General features: G+C 42.4%; 1 protein-coding gene across 2 annotated transcripts in view; it reads left to right on the top strand.

Moving 5' to 3' along the window:
• The window catches only part of LOC141113183 (probable ATP-dependent RNA helicase DDX60), a 340633-nt gene that overhangs the window by 47236 nt on the left and 277421 nt on the right, over positions 1–15976 (top strand). For both annotated transcript variants that reach the window (XM_073606131.1, XM_073606122.1), the window contains exons 5-7: positions 3144–3482; positions 5231–5341; positions 7339–7464. In XM_073606131.1, coding sequence (XP_073462232.1) covers positions 3144–3482; positions 5231–5341; positions 7339–7464 — 576 coding nt within the window. The remainder of the gene's footprint in view (positions 1–3143; positions 3483–5230; positions 5342–7338; positions 7465–15976) is intronic.

Here is a 15976-nt window from a genome sequence, read left to right as displayed (position 1 = left end):
TCCAACTGTTAACCACCCTGAGCTAGCTGTGCATTTCCCTTATTACAAGCTGGGCTGAGGCCTTGGCATCAGTCGAAAAGATGGCAGCACCAACCAGCTGCCCAAAAACATAAAACACAGAAAAAAGGAACCCTACATGTTTAACTTCTTGTCACTCATTTAACGCATATGTGCGGGGGCAAGAGGGGGGGATATAACACCCACAGGCAGAACATATGTGCCCATGAATGGACAAGGTTTCTGTGCTAAGAGCATGCTCACTGCATGCATCCATCACAGTGCTGATTCTCTCACATACAGCTTGCGGCCTCTAGTCATGAATGGGAGTCAGCGGGATGGGCTCACGATCATGTGATCACTGTGAAAGCCAATTATTGTGATAACATGATCGGGAAGTCAATCCTTTCCCCTGGGCCTATAGATCCACTTGAAGGGACACGCCTGGATAGGAAGGGTTTACACTTAAAGTAAGACTAAACTCGGGTTTTAAAAAAATATATATATTCAAGTATGTATTATATTCTTAACGAAAAATTTAGCTTCTATTGCTCTCAGCCTCCTCCAAATCTCCAAGTTCCTTTTTTTGCTACTGTGATCCCATTTCCTGTTAGATGGTGGTTACATTTGTTCTCCATGGTCTCACTGTGTAAAAACTTAGCCACCCTCTCTTGCTCACTCTGAAGATGGACTAAGGATTATGGACTAGGGGATTTTTAGTGTACAAACAGCAGTGCATATGACAGCAACTAATGTGTACAGTTCATCTCAAAGAAATGGATACGAGCATTGGAAGCTTGCAGAGGACATTAGACTTTTCGACCGGACTGGTCCGACGGACCGAATCCGGCAGACAATCCGACCGTGTGTGGGCTCCATCGGACCTGCAGCCGACTTTTTCGGTCGAAAATCTGACGGACTTTAGATTTGGAACATGTTTCAAATTTGTCCGACGGACTTGAGTCCGGTCAAAAAAATCTGCTCGTCTGTATGCTACTCCGACGGACGAAGACCCACGCTGGGGCAGCTATTAGCTACTGTCTGTCAACTTCCTTATTTTAGTCCGGTCGTACGTCATCACGTACGAATCCGTTGGACTTTCGTGTGATCGTGTGTAGGCAAGTCCGTTTGTTCAAAAGTCCGTCGGAAGTCCATCAAAAGTCCGTCGGAAAGTCCGCCCGTGTATACGCGGCATAAGAAACACTTTCATGAAAAATAGATTACAGCGCCAGTAGTTAGTGAATATGTATAAATTATTTTTGGAGAATAAGGATCTTGTTTAGTGTTACATTAACTAATATAAAGCAATTAAAGAAACAGTAATAATATATATAAAACCACCATAACAACAAACAACACATACTTGTACTCCCTTACAAGTAAATATATTTTAATCTTCTTATCTTCAAAAAAACATTCAGGTGGTCTATCAAAGTTCAGCCTTTCTTATTCCTAAATAGGGATGGATAAACGGTTCGACCCAAGCATGAGTTTGGGGCAAACATTTGCCTGTTCGGCCGTTCACAGAATCAGGGTGCAGTGTAAGCTGTTTGTTAAGGAACGGGGCCAGGAAGCCGGCCGCCACATCCTTAACAACCAATGAGTCATTAGCTGTCAATGGGTTTCCCTGTTGACAGCTGAATAAAAAGAAAAAGTGGCGGTAAAAAAATAAGGGGGGGGGGGGCATGCCGTTTTTTTCTTTATTTTTTAATAGCCTGGTGCCGGAAATTGTAACCGCAAATCATTTTAAATGGGATTGACTCTTTTTTTTTTCTTTAGAAAATTCAGTTTTACTGTAACATGTTCTGTATATGCTACAAATGGCCACTTTACAGGCACATTAAGGGGGGCCCCCAGGCATGATATTTAAAGGAATTTTTCCTTTTCATTGTTGCACTCTAAGCATCATTAAAATCACTGCTTCTGAAAAAACAATTGTTTTTAAAGAAAAAAAAATTGTCCCCCAGGGCAGTACCCAGACCCCCATACTCCTTTTATGGCCAATTACTTGCATAAAAGCCTTCAAAATGGGCACTTTTGATTTTTACTGTTCAGCTCCCACAGACTTCAATGGGGTTCACTGTTCGGGTTAGAACAATTCCCCTGTTCGGGAGTTCTGCTGCGAACCAAACAGGTATACATGGTATGGGGTGACAACATATGTCCAAGGAGTAGGTTCCCAAAGAGTTTGTAGTTTACCTGTATTATGAGCTCCCTTCCAATGTATAAACACACTATTCTCAATATTCAAGGGGTTCTTAAGAATTTTCCTTATGATGAGATGTCTGCTGTATTAGACTCCCCTGTATATCCTTATACTTCCATTGTACATTGTATTCATGAGTTTAGTGTATTTAAATTTTTCATTAATGGGGGCTAATTGAGCATGTCCAAGGGCATAAAAAACATAAAAACAAAAATGGGTATAAATTGTGGTTAAGTGTAAAGAAGGATTTTTAATCTCAAACCAGTTCCTGTGGATATAATGTCCATCCTTTTTTCTTTTTTCCTCTAATGTCCTCTAATGTCTTTGACATTTATAAGAGAATGTGGTTGAATTGTTCACATGCTCCATTTTCGTAAGAATGATAAGGTGTAGAGTGTGATCTGCACTTCAAAATCCTCAAATCCAATATCACCTGCAAAGTTCTTCTATTACCTGGCTCTCAGAACAGACCCCTTGGTCAGAATTAATACAGTATATTGTGGGGCTTCATACAACAGGCTGAATGTTTTCCAGAGTACCTGAGCAGCAGAGTTGGCTGTATGATCTCAAATTGGAACAACTGCTGCACATTTATAAAAAAAAAAAAAAGGATCAACCATGAGTAGCACAGTAGTGTCCTGTGCCCCCCTGCTGGTTAACTTGCAAAGTTAACTAAAGCAGATCCCATACTCCCACCCTCCATTTAGCTTGGTTTTGCCTCTCACTCCGCTCTTCTATTAAAAGGAGAACGGTGAATGTTGTGGAGAAGTATCGACACAGCCCTGTTCATGATCTACCTGTCGGCTTCCCGCGTTCGACAGGTAGATCGTGATCGACGGGTTGGCGGCCTTGGTTTTATTGAATGCATAACTCATCTAATTGGTCATGTAATTATTTGAACAGCTTTTTCTAGGATTAACATTTTTGTTTTCATCCACAGGATATGGAACATTTGTATACTGGATGTCCTGACCTTATCTCTTTACGCTCCCAACTTATGTTGCATCTTGAAAATAATACAGACATCACTGTACATTACTTTTCCAACTTTTTATGTGAGCAATGGAGGGAGTTTATCAACCATCAGGCTCTTTATTTTGTGATGGCTTCTGATGAAGGACTAAACAATGAACAGACATGTTTTTTGAATCTCTTTATCCTTCATGCACTTGGAAACCAAATAAATGTTGTTCTCACAGCTGGACAGGACTCGGATAATCTCAGGGTTTTTGGCTATCATGTGAGTGCCACATTTCATCATAGACAATATCTGCAAAAGGTAAGCAATACTATCAATACATCACATATATCACAGCAGAAACATTGTGTATAGTTTTGAAACATCCAAGAGCTGATGTATGAAAAGCCCACTTGCCTTTACCTATGTGTAGAGAAGAAAAAGGAGGGTGGGGGAGTGGGGCAGTTGCTGAAGCTGACCATGCACTTACTCATAAAGTCAATGGTTGTGGTGGACTATCTCGGTACTGATAAACAACAACAAGATTGATATATAAAAAAAGATAATTTATTACATAAAAAAATAACATACAGAATTAATTTTAAAAACCAGATTTGAGAAAATCAATAAACAAATACTCAGGATTCCCCCAAGAGATATCTATTGATGAAGTGTATCTCAAGGATTGGTCTTTCCTCAAGTTTACCTATGTGTATTTGGGGCACCTGTATGTTTGCATTGGTAGTCCAAGATAATTTTAATAGTTGGTAATAAAAAAGTAATGTAAAAACATCCAACATGTTTTCTGGACCACTCCACTCTTCCTTTATGAGGGTTCAACACAGGATACTATATTAGAACCAGTACACGCAATAAGAAAATCGGGCGAATGATCGTCTGGTTTTCCTCGATGTTTTACAGCAGGTCAAAACAGAGGATGGTACTAATTGTACAAAAATTCTCACACGACAAAGCCTTTTTTTTTTATTGTTTATTGTTTCTGATCATGCACAGTCTTTCGTATCCGATTTTTCTTGTACGAAAACTGTACAAAAACAGTACTCATTTAACAAAAATCATTTGTTTTGTTCATGTACAAGAAAAGTTCTGTCCCTTCAGAAAATTTTCATTTGGAAAGTCTGAATCGGATATCAAAAGTTGTGTACACACTATAAGAAAGTCAAACGATCGTACCTCATACAGAGTTTTTCTTACGATTTTCTCATAGTGTGTCCTGCACTTAATTTGACAACAGCTGCTGAGCAGCAGTGGAGCTCCATTGCTGCTCTTTGCATACTACAAATTCCTTAGTCCATAGTCCATCTCAGAAGTAAGCAATAGAGGATACCTACATTCCAAAATTCAGTTGGACCACGAAGAACAAATGTAGCCACCCTCTAACAGAAAATCAGATCACAGCCAAAAAAAAAAGAAACTTGGAATTTTGGAGGATGTTGAGAGCAATAGAAGGTACTTTTTTGAATTAGGAATATATACTTTTCTGTCAGACAGCACAGCCAGGAGGGTGACACTAACATCTCTGTAATGCCTCGTACACACGATCAGAAATTCGGCCAGCAAAAGTCCGATGAGAGCTTTTGGTCAGAAAATGCGACCGTGCGCATGCTCCATCGTACTTTTGCTGACCGAATTCCAGCCAGCAAAAGATTGGGAACATGTTCTCAATTTTTCGGTTGGAAAAAGTTCCGATCAGAAATTCCGATCGTCTGTAGCAATTGCGACGTGCAAAATTCCTACACATGCTCGGAAGCATTGAACTTAATTTTCTCGGCTCGTTGTAGTGTTGTACGTCACCGCGTTCTTGACGGTCGAAAGTTCAGCAAACTTTTGTGTGACTGTGTGTATGCAAGCCAAGCTTGAGCGGAATTCCGTTGGAAAAACCATCCAAGATTTTTCTGATGGAAAATCCGCTCGTGTGTACGCGGCATTAGAGTCTAAGCATGCTCCTTAACAGCACACGAACATGCAGTAGAGCCTGATTGACTCCAGAACAGGATATAAGGTAAAATCAAAACTTAAGTGTATTAATCATTTCTTTATTTCTTTAGAATGGTGCAAAGATAAAGAAAGTTTTTCATAAGCTAATTACAAGTTTTCAAACACCTGAGAGAAGTAATTGTTTACCCTATTTGCAACATTTGGAAAACGTAAAAAAACAGGTAATAGAAGCCTTGGTTACACTTATACACACACTCTCTATCATATGTTTGTAACTGGTATGGTTGCTTAGATAGATTAGATTTGTTGTGGTTTAAACAGGTACTGTATAGAGATTAAAGAGAGATAATGGTTATTTGAGATTTTAGTATTTGTCTTTACATATACTTTAACTGCAAAGCTTTACTGCATCAGGACTTGTGATTCATTTGCATCCAAGGAGATATAGGTGGAATGCCATACTGTATACTGCAAGCTGAATGTAACCTGACCTCTCTGTAGTGTTTGCAATACTTTGAGATTTTGATTGTGGGAAATATTAATTTCAGTCTTTTTTTATTATGGCACAACAGAAAAAGTATATTTAAAACAAAGAACACAAATAGAATATATTGGAGCTTACCAGTAGGGATGAGCCAAGTGTACCTGGGTTCATTCAAAGCAGGGTTGGTGAATGTCACAGAAGTTTGGGTGCCGAATCCAAACCCCATTGAAGTCAAAGGGATCTGAATGTTAAAAATCATTTCTGCCCATTTTCTAGGCAAATAGGCAAGGGATGGGCAAACAAATGACATGGAGAGCTGGACACTGTTTTGGGAACATGTACGAGAGTAAAAACATTTTTGAAAAATTTCTGTGATTTTAATAATGTTCAAAGAGAAACATTAACAATGCAATACTCCTTTAAATCATATGCCTGGGGATGTCCTTAATCTGCCTGTGAAGTGGCATATCTGTATAATTTATACAACCTAATACAGCAAAACTGACATTTACAAATACAAAAAAATGCTTTGCAAAAATTATTGATAAATGACAACTTGAGCTGCTTTGCTTCAGTTTGTAAGCAAATAGTTGAGGATCCCTTTATCTATACTAGAACCTTATGCAAGATAGGGGTCTGGTATTGATGTTAATTGGGGACCCTATGGTAAACAAAAATGGCATAGGGTTCCCCCCATAATTCATACCAGGTAGGGATTTCAGGGGGGACCCTACACAAAAAAAAGCATGGGGTTCCCCTTAGAATTTTACACTAGACCCTTTTCCAAACACGTAGAAAAGGATAGGGAGGAACATGTGGCTCACACGGAATGACATCACGGGAAAGTCAGTGAGATCATCCAGGAGACCCTGCCTATTTATTTCTATTCAGTTGTCTTCTGCTGGAGCTGTCATTCACGGGTGAGCTGTCATTGGGATTGAATCTTATTGGCGTCTGGCAACCGGCGCTTCCTTAGCAACCCTGACAGCAGAGGAATGAAGTGGTCATATATAGTAGCAAGAGAAAAACATGCTACTATATATGATGTCTGGCCCCTGCCAAACCGACTGACAGTTCGGCGCTCGGAGGAATGCCCAAACAAGCAAATTTGCAACATGTACTCAGATCTAACAGGAAGCTCATGCCTGCTTACCAGTCCTTATATTAGGTTGCTGCCTTTCTTTTATTTTTTCAGGAAATTTCCCTTATTTTCATTGTCACTGTAGGAATGAAGTGTTAAGGACTACAGAGCACCTCCTTTTCTCATAATTTCCATAACATAGGGAATAGTAGTCTGTAGTCCACAGAGAGAACAGTGATAATTGTTAGCCTTGGCAGAGAGCACAAAAGTCAGCCCACAAGATTTCTGAAAGGATCAATGGATATTTTCTTGCACTTATCAATTAGCTATAACAAATCATTTTCAATTCTATATTCACCAAAAGGGAGCAAATTATAAATTTCTTGTTGGGGACTACATACACTTTAGTCTGACTTTCCTATGCAAAAATAAATGTAAATTGTTTAGAATGTAAGACCTAAAGGTTATTTAAAAAAAAAAAATGTCAAGTATGGTAGTAAATTTTGATATCTGAAGTTATAGTGTTCAGCTGGCTTTTCCTTATAAGTACTAGTTTACAAGTGTACTGAGAACATAGCAGTTTACATGGTTTGAGTATGTGCTACATGCTGTGCTTAACTGACCCATATTAAGTTTACTTATTGTTTTTATAGGTTTATCATGAGATTTCTCTTCTTAGAACGCATTTAAGTGATGGATCAGACATACGCATACTCATATGTGCAATTTCATGTTCTATGACATTAAGAATATTTAATGAGGCGCAAAGGACACCACAGGTATGTTTTCAATATAAAAAGTATGCATTATGAGATTCCAGGTCATGCTCAAAGTTTTATTTATTTCATTCATCACATTTTGTTGAAGTATGTGTCAGAAACCATGAATCAGACCGAGACAGAAGTACAGTTAAATCACTCTTGTTAAATAATAAAAGTAAATAGAACAAACGTAGTCAAAACGCCAAAACCCAAAGTTTGGTAACCGGAACGGATAGTCAGACAAGCCAGAAAGTCAGGAGGCCAGAGATCAGCGTAGTGGAACAGCAAGCAGGAGCTGGAACCAGAAGGAATGTCAGCCAAGCAAGTCTTTAACAGGAACGCAGGAAATAGTCTCTGTGATGTTGACCAAGGCTAAAGCAGAGGTCATCTGGGCTGGACGGCTTAAGTAGGCAGAACTGACGAGCAGGGTAACAACAGGTGAGTCACTGTGCAGAGATAAGAGCTGGGAATTGAGCAGCCAGTTCAGAGGAAGGAAGGGCTGAGCCCAGCCCTGACAGTGTGGGAGAGTAATTTTGGGAGGAACTGCTTTTAATATGATTAGAGTATTCAGTAAATACCTGTGCTTATATGTTGTGGTCCATTTTTTACCACTTGCTATACTGCGGCAGACTGGCTTGGCTGCGCAAATCGCTGTAGCTGTACATTGGGCTCGTTCACGACTCATTGTGGGAGCACGCACGTGCCGATTAGCCAGCCGGGGAGCCAATCAGCGAGTCTGGTGGACTTGATGTCCGCCGGCCGCCCACAATCGTTCCCTGCGGAGACAAAACGGGGATCTACAGAAGTAAACAAGGCAGATCTCCGTTCTGACAGGGGATCACACAGAGATCTTGTCTTTCTGCTATGCAGGAAGACGGATCTGTGTGTTATCCCAGGCAGCTCATTCCCCATACAATTAGTAAACACACCCAGGGAACACATTTGACCCCTTGATCGCCCCTGATGTTAACCCCCTTCCCTGACAGTGTCATTAGTACAATATCAGTGCATATTTTTAGCACTGATCACTGTAATAATGTCACTAGTTCTCAAAAAAGTGTCAAAAATGTCAGTCAGGTGTCCGATCTGTCCACCACAATGTTGCAGTGCTGCTAATAATTGCTGATTACAGCCATTACTGGTAAAAAAAAAAAATTGCAATTAATCTATTCTCTTATTTTGTAGATGCGATAACTTTTGCGCAAAAAAAAAAAATCAATATACGCCTATTGGGATTTTTTTTACCAAAAATATGTAGCCGAATACATATTGGTCTAAATTCATGAAGAAATTAGATTTTTTACATTTTTTATTGGGTACGTTTTACAGCAGAAAGTAAAAAATAGTGTTTTTTTTTCAAAATTGTCAGTCTTTTTTTGTTTATAGCGCAAAAAATAAAAACTGCAGAGGTGATCAGATACCACCAAAAGAAAGCTCTATTTGTGGGAAAAAAGGCATCAATTTTTTAGGTACAGCGTTGCATGACCGCGCAATTGTCAGCTAAAATAACGCAGTGCCGTATTGCAAAAAATGACCTGGTCATTAGGGAGGTAAATCCTTCTGGTCATTAAGTGGTTAATGACATCGCTTAGTTCTGTGGTAAGTTCAATTCAGCTGGAGATTATTTGGTCATATTAACCACTTGCTTACTGGGCACTTAAACCCCCCTCCTACCCAGACCAATTTTCAGCTTTCAGCGCTGTCGTACTTTGAATGACAATTGCACGGTCCTACCACACTGTACCCAAATGAAATTTTTATCATTTTTTTCCCACAAATAGAGCTTTCTTTTGGTGGTATTTGATCACCTCTGGGTTTTTTATTTTTTGCGCTATAAATGAAAAAAGACCGAAAATTTTGAAAAAAAAACACATTTTTCTTAGTTTATCTGATAAAATTTTGCAAATTTTTAATTTTTCTTCAGAAATTTTGACCATAATTTATACTGCTACATATCTTTGGTAAAAATAACCCAAATTAGTGGATATTATTTGGTCTGTGTGAAAGTTAGAGAGTCTACAAGCTGTGGTGCAAATCATAAAAAATTGATCACACCTGATGTACTGGTGGCCTATCTCATTTCTTGCGACCCGCCAGGAAAGTACAAATACCCCCCAAATGACCCCTTTTTTGAAAGTAGACATTCCAAGGTATTTAGTAAGATGCATTGTGAGGTTTTTGATGTTGTCATTTTTTTCCCACAATTCTTTGCAAAATGAAGATTTTTTTTTTTTCCACAAAATTGTCATTGTAATAGGTTATTTCTCTCACATGGCATGTGTATACCACAAATGACTCCCCAAAATACTTTCTGCTACTCCTCCTGAGTACAGCAATACCAAATGTGTGAGACTTTTACACAGCCTGGCCACATACAGAGGCCCAATATTGAAATAGCACCATCAGGCGTTCTAGGAGCATAAATTACACATCTCATTTCTCAACCACCTATTACATTTTTGAAGGCCCTGGAGCACCAGGACAATGGAAACACCCACAAAGTGACCCCATTTTGGAAAGCTAATACCCCAACGTATAATCTATGAGGCATATTGAGTCTTTTGAACGGTTCATTTTTGTCCAAAAGTTTTTGGAAAATGTGGAAAAAAAATGAAAACGCATTTTTTTTACGCAAAGTTGTGCATTTATAAGATATTTCCAACACATAGCATGTACATAGCAAAAATGACACCCCAAAATACATTCTGCTACTCCTCCTGAGTACAGCGATACCACATGTGTGAGACTTTTACACAGCCTGGCCACATACAGAGGCCCAACATGCAAGGAACACCATCAGGTGTTCTAGGGACACATAGCATTCACATACCAAGAATTACACCCCCAAATACATTATGCTGAGCAAAGAGTAAACAAAAGATTACCTGTGGTTGTAGTAGCGCAGTTGTACACAGGAGGATAACACTAGTCCAGGCAGCAGGCGGGGACTTGGTCAGCAAAAGCGAATGCAATTTTCCAGGCAACAGGCAGGAATACTGTCCATAGTCAGTACAGGCAGCAGGCAGGGATACTGTCCATATATAGTCCAGGGTCAGTGCAGGCAGAGATTGTCAGCAGTGCCAATATATTGGTCCTGGTAGTAGGCAGGTCCATGTGGTGTGGTCAGTTCATGCGACAGGCAGAGGCATGATGCCATAGGTTCTACAGGCAGCAGGCAGAAGTAGGGCCTCGTTCAGGACAGAATGGGGACAGGGGTAGAGGCTTCTCCCACCCAAATCTCTTTGAAGCCTCCGAGTCTCCAGACCCTAATCTAGGAATGAGAAAACAAATGAAATTGTTTTCTTCATCCAGAAAAACAATTCTGGAGCCCCTCACATATGTGAGACCCCTGTGTTCTGAATCCCACTAGTCCACTGGCAGGGTACAAGATCAGTCCAAGAGGCAGGCAAGAGGCATGGTCAAACAGTCCAGGGTCGGTTCCAGATCAGGCAGAGGTATGTACAGAATCGGTAGGCAGAAGCGGGGTCGAATAACAGTCCAGGGTCAGTTCCAGATCAGGCAGAGATATAAACAGAATCGGTAGGCAGAAGCATGGTCGAATAACAAGCCAGGGTCAGTTACAGAGCAAGCAGAAGCATAAGGGGTGTGAAGGTGTGTGAAGGCAGGAAGTGAGGGTTATGTTTACCATACTTCACTAATAATTTAGTGAAGTATGGTAACGGCGGAAACAGTCAACTATGCAGAGGCCTGGTTGGGAAGGACATTGGGGACAATGATAAGTGGTGTCTCTTCTCACCCCTCATTTGGAGCACACCCGGTATTTTTTTTGACGTTTTTGGCCTGTTGGTCTGGGAGGGATTTTATCGGGAAAGTGGCGTTCAGAGAGTCTGCTAATTACATTGGATCTAATGTTTTCTGGTGGGCCGTTCGGGTATATAAGGGCAGTGGTGATTTCTTCCTGGTAGCCAAGGAAGGGTTTGGGTCTGTCAGTGGAGTTGCGATAAATTACATAGGTGTTGTATATGGCCAAATTAAATAAATAAATCACAACATGTTTATACCACTGATATGTTCTTCTAGTGGAAAGGTAGGGCTCGAGCATCTGGTCGATGAAGTCGACACCCCCCATATACATGTTGTATTCATAGATACACGTCGGCTTTTGAATTGGGCCATTCCTCCTGGTGATCTCAACAAATGTGTTGTTGTGGATTGAAGAAAGCATGTAGACGTCCCTTCTGTCCCTCTACTTCACAGCCAGAATTTCCTCATTCCGTAAGCTCGCTGCCTCCCCTCTTCTTAACTTATTGTTGACGAGGCTTTGAGGAAAGCCCTTCCGCTTCGTCCTTACGGTGCCGCATGCTGGAGTCTTCTTTCTATGAAGGTTTCGGAACAGGGGCAAACTAGAATAAAAATTGTTCACATACAGATGGGAGCCTTTCTCCAGGAGTGGGTTTATGAGTTCCCAAACAACTTTCCCACTCGATCCAATATTATTGTGGGCAATTAGGGGGTTGTAGCTGGGTGTCCTTCCCTTCGTATAACATGAAGGCATAGGTATACCATGTAGCACGATCGCACAATTTGTACATCTTCACCCCATAGCGGGCCCTTTTGGTGGGAATAAATTGTTTTAAGCCCAGCCTGCCAGAAAATTTGATAAGGGACTCATCCACACATATGTGTTGGCCTGGGGTAAACAACTGGGGGAAGATTTCTGAAAAATAATTTATTATTATAATTTTAAAAAGCTTGTCAAAATTTGGGTGATTTCAGGGAGGGCACTGGGTATTGTCGTTATAGTGAAGGAATCTCATAATCATAAGATATCAGGCCCTGGGCATTATTGAGGAAAAGATGGACATGTGGTAGATGGGGAGGGTAGAGCAATACAAACGTATTTCATTTTTTCTGTTTAGTCCCATACAGAACGTGAGGCCCCAAAAAATTTTAAACTCCTCCACTGTTAGGGCTCTCCACTCGTAGGGACGGGCATAAGAGGGCGTTGGGTTACTTGCAATAAATTGTTGGGCATATAGGTTGCACTGGGCCACAATAGATGCAAGCATGTCCTCAGTAAAAATAAGGTGGAAAAAGTGTATCAGGGAAAAATTTTCTGTGTCCACCTGGACTCCTGGCTGGGCAGTGAAAGGGGGAACGTTAGCGTCTCCTGAATTAGGTGGCAGCCACAAGGGGTTTTGAAGGGAATAGGGAAGGCTGGCATGGGACCTAGCCCTTTGGGACTGAGGTGACACCCCACTGGTACGTGGCCTTTGCCGAGGTACTGTGGTGCTGGTGCATGGCACTGCGGTGCTGGTGGATGGCACTGCCTCCTCACCAGTACGCCTTCGTCTGGCGGGCGGACTCTCATCCTCCTCCTCTGAGGCTGTCAGTGTACCACTGGTTAGGACAGGCTCGTAGTCCACGTCAGACTCAGAATCGGAAAATGAGGAGGAATCCGAAGTGGAGAGCTCCCCGTTGCTCTCGTCGCCCGGAAGAATACTGTACACCTCCTCAGCTGAATATAATCTTCTAGCCATTGTTGGTGATGACAGAAGGCACTGATGACAAGTGACACTGATGATAGCCAGCACTCTTACGTGGCACTGATGACACGTGACACTTACGTGACACTGATGATACTGATACGTGGCACTGGCGACACTGATAACAAATGGCACGTGGCACTGACAGGTGGTACTGACAGATGGTATTGACAGGTTGCACTGACAGGTAGCACCCACAGGTGGAACTGATGGCAGGTGGAACTGATGGCAGGTGGCACTGATGGCAGGTGGCACTGGCAGATGGCACTGGCAGATGGCACTGGCAGATGGCACTGGCAGATGGCACTGGCAGATGTCACTGGTAGATGGCACTGGCAGATGGGACTGACAGATGGGACTGACAGAGGCACTGGCAGATGGCACTGGCACTGGCAGATGGCACTGGCAGATGGCACTGGCAGATGGCACTGGCAGATGGTACTGATATTATGTGTGTTGGCACAGTGTATGTGTTTTTTTTTACTCACAGTAATTAACGCTTTTGACACAGTTCGCTCTCCCTCCTCACACGCTGTCTCTGTGTGAGGACGGAGAGCCGGCAATGAGAGATGATCTCATATGTTTACATTTGAGATCATCACTCATTGGCAGAGCAATCGCGCTGAAAACGGCCGCTATGATTGGCCGTTTTCAGCGATCTGTTACTGGCTGTGTCCAAGGGACACGGCCAGCACAAAACTTCCCCGATGCGCACCCGCGGGAGCGCGCAACGCGGAAGTAAACAGGAGGACGTCCAGGGACAGCCTCCCGGCAGATAGCGTCCACGCTGCAGCCATGTTTCGGCTATAGCACGGGCGCGAAGTGGTTAAATCAGAATTAAACACAAAAGTAAACATTTATTATATTGCACCTTACTAAATCTTACATGTGATGGCTGCATTAGTTTTCATTTTTTTGGGATTTATTTTTCTTGTGTTTTCAGCTGGTGATCAGCTAGTGTTGTTTTTCAAAAGAACAAAGCTTTCCTGCAGATGTATCAGTTCCAGGGATGAGAGAAACCATTTACCACTGACAGGCATGCTTACAATGGTCAGATTTTATTTATTTATGTAAAACCTTTATCCCAAAAGGAAAAAAACTTTTACTGTAAGGCCCCTTTCACACGGGACAGATCCGTGTTGATCCGACCCATGAACATCCGCTGCTCAGCAGGGATCTCTCCGTTTTTCCCAGCTGAGGCGGCGGATGACAGGGCGGGACCCGCACACTGTGCAGGGACCACCCTTTCAGATCTCCGCTCTCCCCTATGGGGGATCGGATGAGCACGGACCGTCTGTCCGTGTTCATCCAGTCCGCTCCGCAGACGGATAGAAAAATAGGATTTTCCTCCGTCTGCAGAATCGGACCATAGTAGGGACGGATGATATCGGGTGTCAGTGGATGTTCATCCGCTGACACCCGCTATCCCATAGGGATGCATGTATGTCCGTATTTCATCCGAAAATGGATGGATGAAATACAGACATACGGTCTGCACGTGTGAAAGGGGCCTAACTGTTTATAAAGTATTAACTGGGGCTCAGCTTCAGGTTATTAGTTTATTTAAATGTGTTAGTGCATCTAACACTCCCCTCCCCGAGACTGACAATGCTTCTGTCCAAAGTTGCTGTGCTTCCTTCATCCAGAGTGCAGGCACTCTAAGGCTTCATTCTCACGAGGCGGATCCGCTGCCACGGAGTCCGCCTCTGTCTGCCAGCTCAGAGGGAGATCTCCGCTGAGCCGGCGGATGACAGGTCCCTCTCTGCTCACTGAGCGGGGAGGGGCTTGTCGAGCGCCTCTGGTTGCTATGGAGAGATCGGACGAAATTCGGACAGCATGTTCATTTTCATCAGATCTCACCCGATCCGATCCGCCAGGGACGGATGTGAACGTAGGGCCATCCGTCTGATTTTTGCGACATGTCCGCTGACATCCGTCACTCCATAGACTAGCATGGAGTGCCCGTTCAGTTCCGCCGACAAAACTGACAGGCGGACCTGAACGGTCCGACAGTGTGAAAGGCGCCTAATAGAAGAGTTGTGTTACTGGCCGGATCACTAGGTAAAAACAGAGGGGAAAAAACATAATAAAAAGAAAATGAATGCAGCCAAAATGTCTAATGATTGGTAAGCTGCAATATAATACATTTCGGGTTTTGGGTTTAATACCGCTTTAATGTTAAAATTCTGGAAGTCAAATGTTTTAAAATCTGGATGTTTTGGAGGTGTGAGGCATTTGTAAAGACTTCAGTAGTAACTTTTGAAGTATTTTGTGTGGGTTATATTTGGGTATGAGTCCCATCAGGCTGAAGTTTGAGTTCTGGGGTGGGCCTGGGGAGTCTTTTTTCCTCAGTTTAGGCTGGGTTTACACTATTGCGAATTGGATGTGGATTCTCCACATTCAATTCGCAATAGGAGGAGATTTTGACTGGCTCTCTATGGAGCCGGTTCACATAACTCTGCTGCGGATTCCTGTGCGTTTTTTGGGCCGTTTCAGGTCTGAAGTCAGCCAAAAATTCAGGCTGAAATCGGACCTGAAACAGTGAACGGGGACGCACTGGACCCCTGCTGTGAGCCGCATGCAAAGATAGTGTGAACCCAGCCTTAAAGCGGGGGTCCACCTATCTATCGTTTTTTTTTTTTTGAGTTCATTCACAAACTTTTCTTCTCAGCATTACATACTCACATATTGTGTGTAATATGTCCGCCTGTGTCAGATTTCGTCGGAAAGAATAACTTATATTATTCACTGCAGGCGGTTTCCATCTTCATTGTGGGCATTTGAAGCCCACAAGCATTTATTTCCTGGATGTGGTGAATGCTGTGCTCCCAGCATTCACCGCTCGTTCCAGCACATGCACAGTGGCATCCTGGGAAGCCTGAGACTAGCTCCCAGGAGTCTGGGAGAGGCTAGAAACACGCCTACTCCCACGGGAGGAGAACCAGGAAGTGCAAAGAAGAATAGAAAAATAAAAGGTAATTACGGTGATTTAAATTTTTTTAAACGGCATGTCAGCATCTAGG

This window comes from Aquarana catesbeiana, linkage group LG01, assembly GCF_042186555.1.
Source record: "Aquarana catesbeiana isolate 2022-GZ linkage group LG01, ASM4218655v1, whole genome shotgun sequence".
Classification (NCBI taxonomy): domain Eukaryota; kingdom Metazoa; phylum Chordata; class Amphibia; order Anura; family Ranidae; genus Aquarana; species Aquarana catesbeiana.
This window is presented reverse-complemented; position numbering and strand designations above follow the sequence as displayed.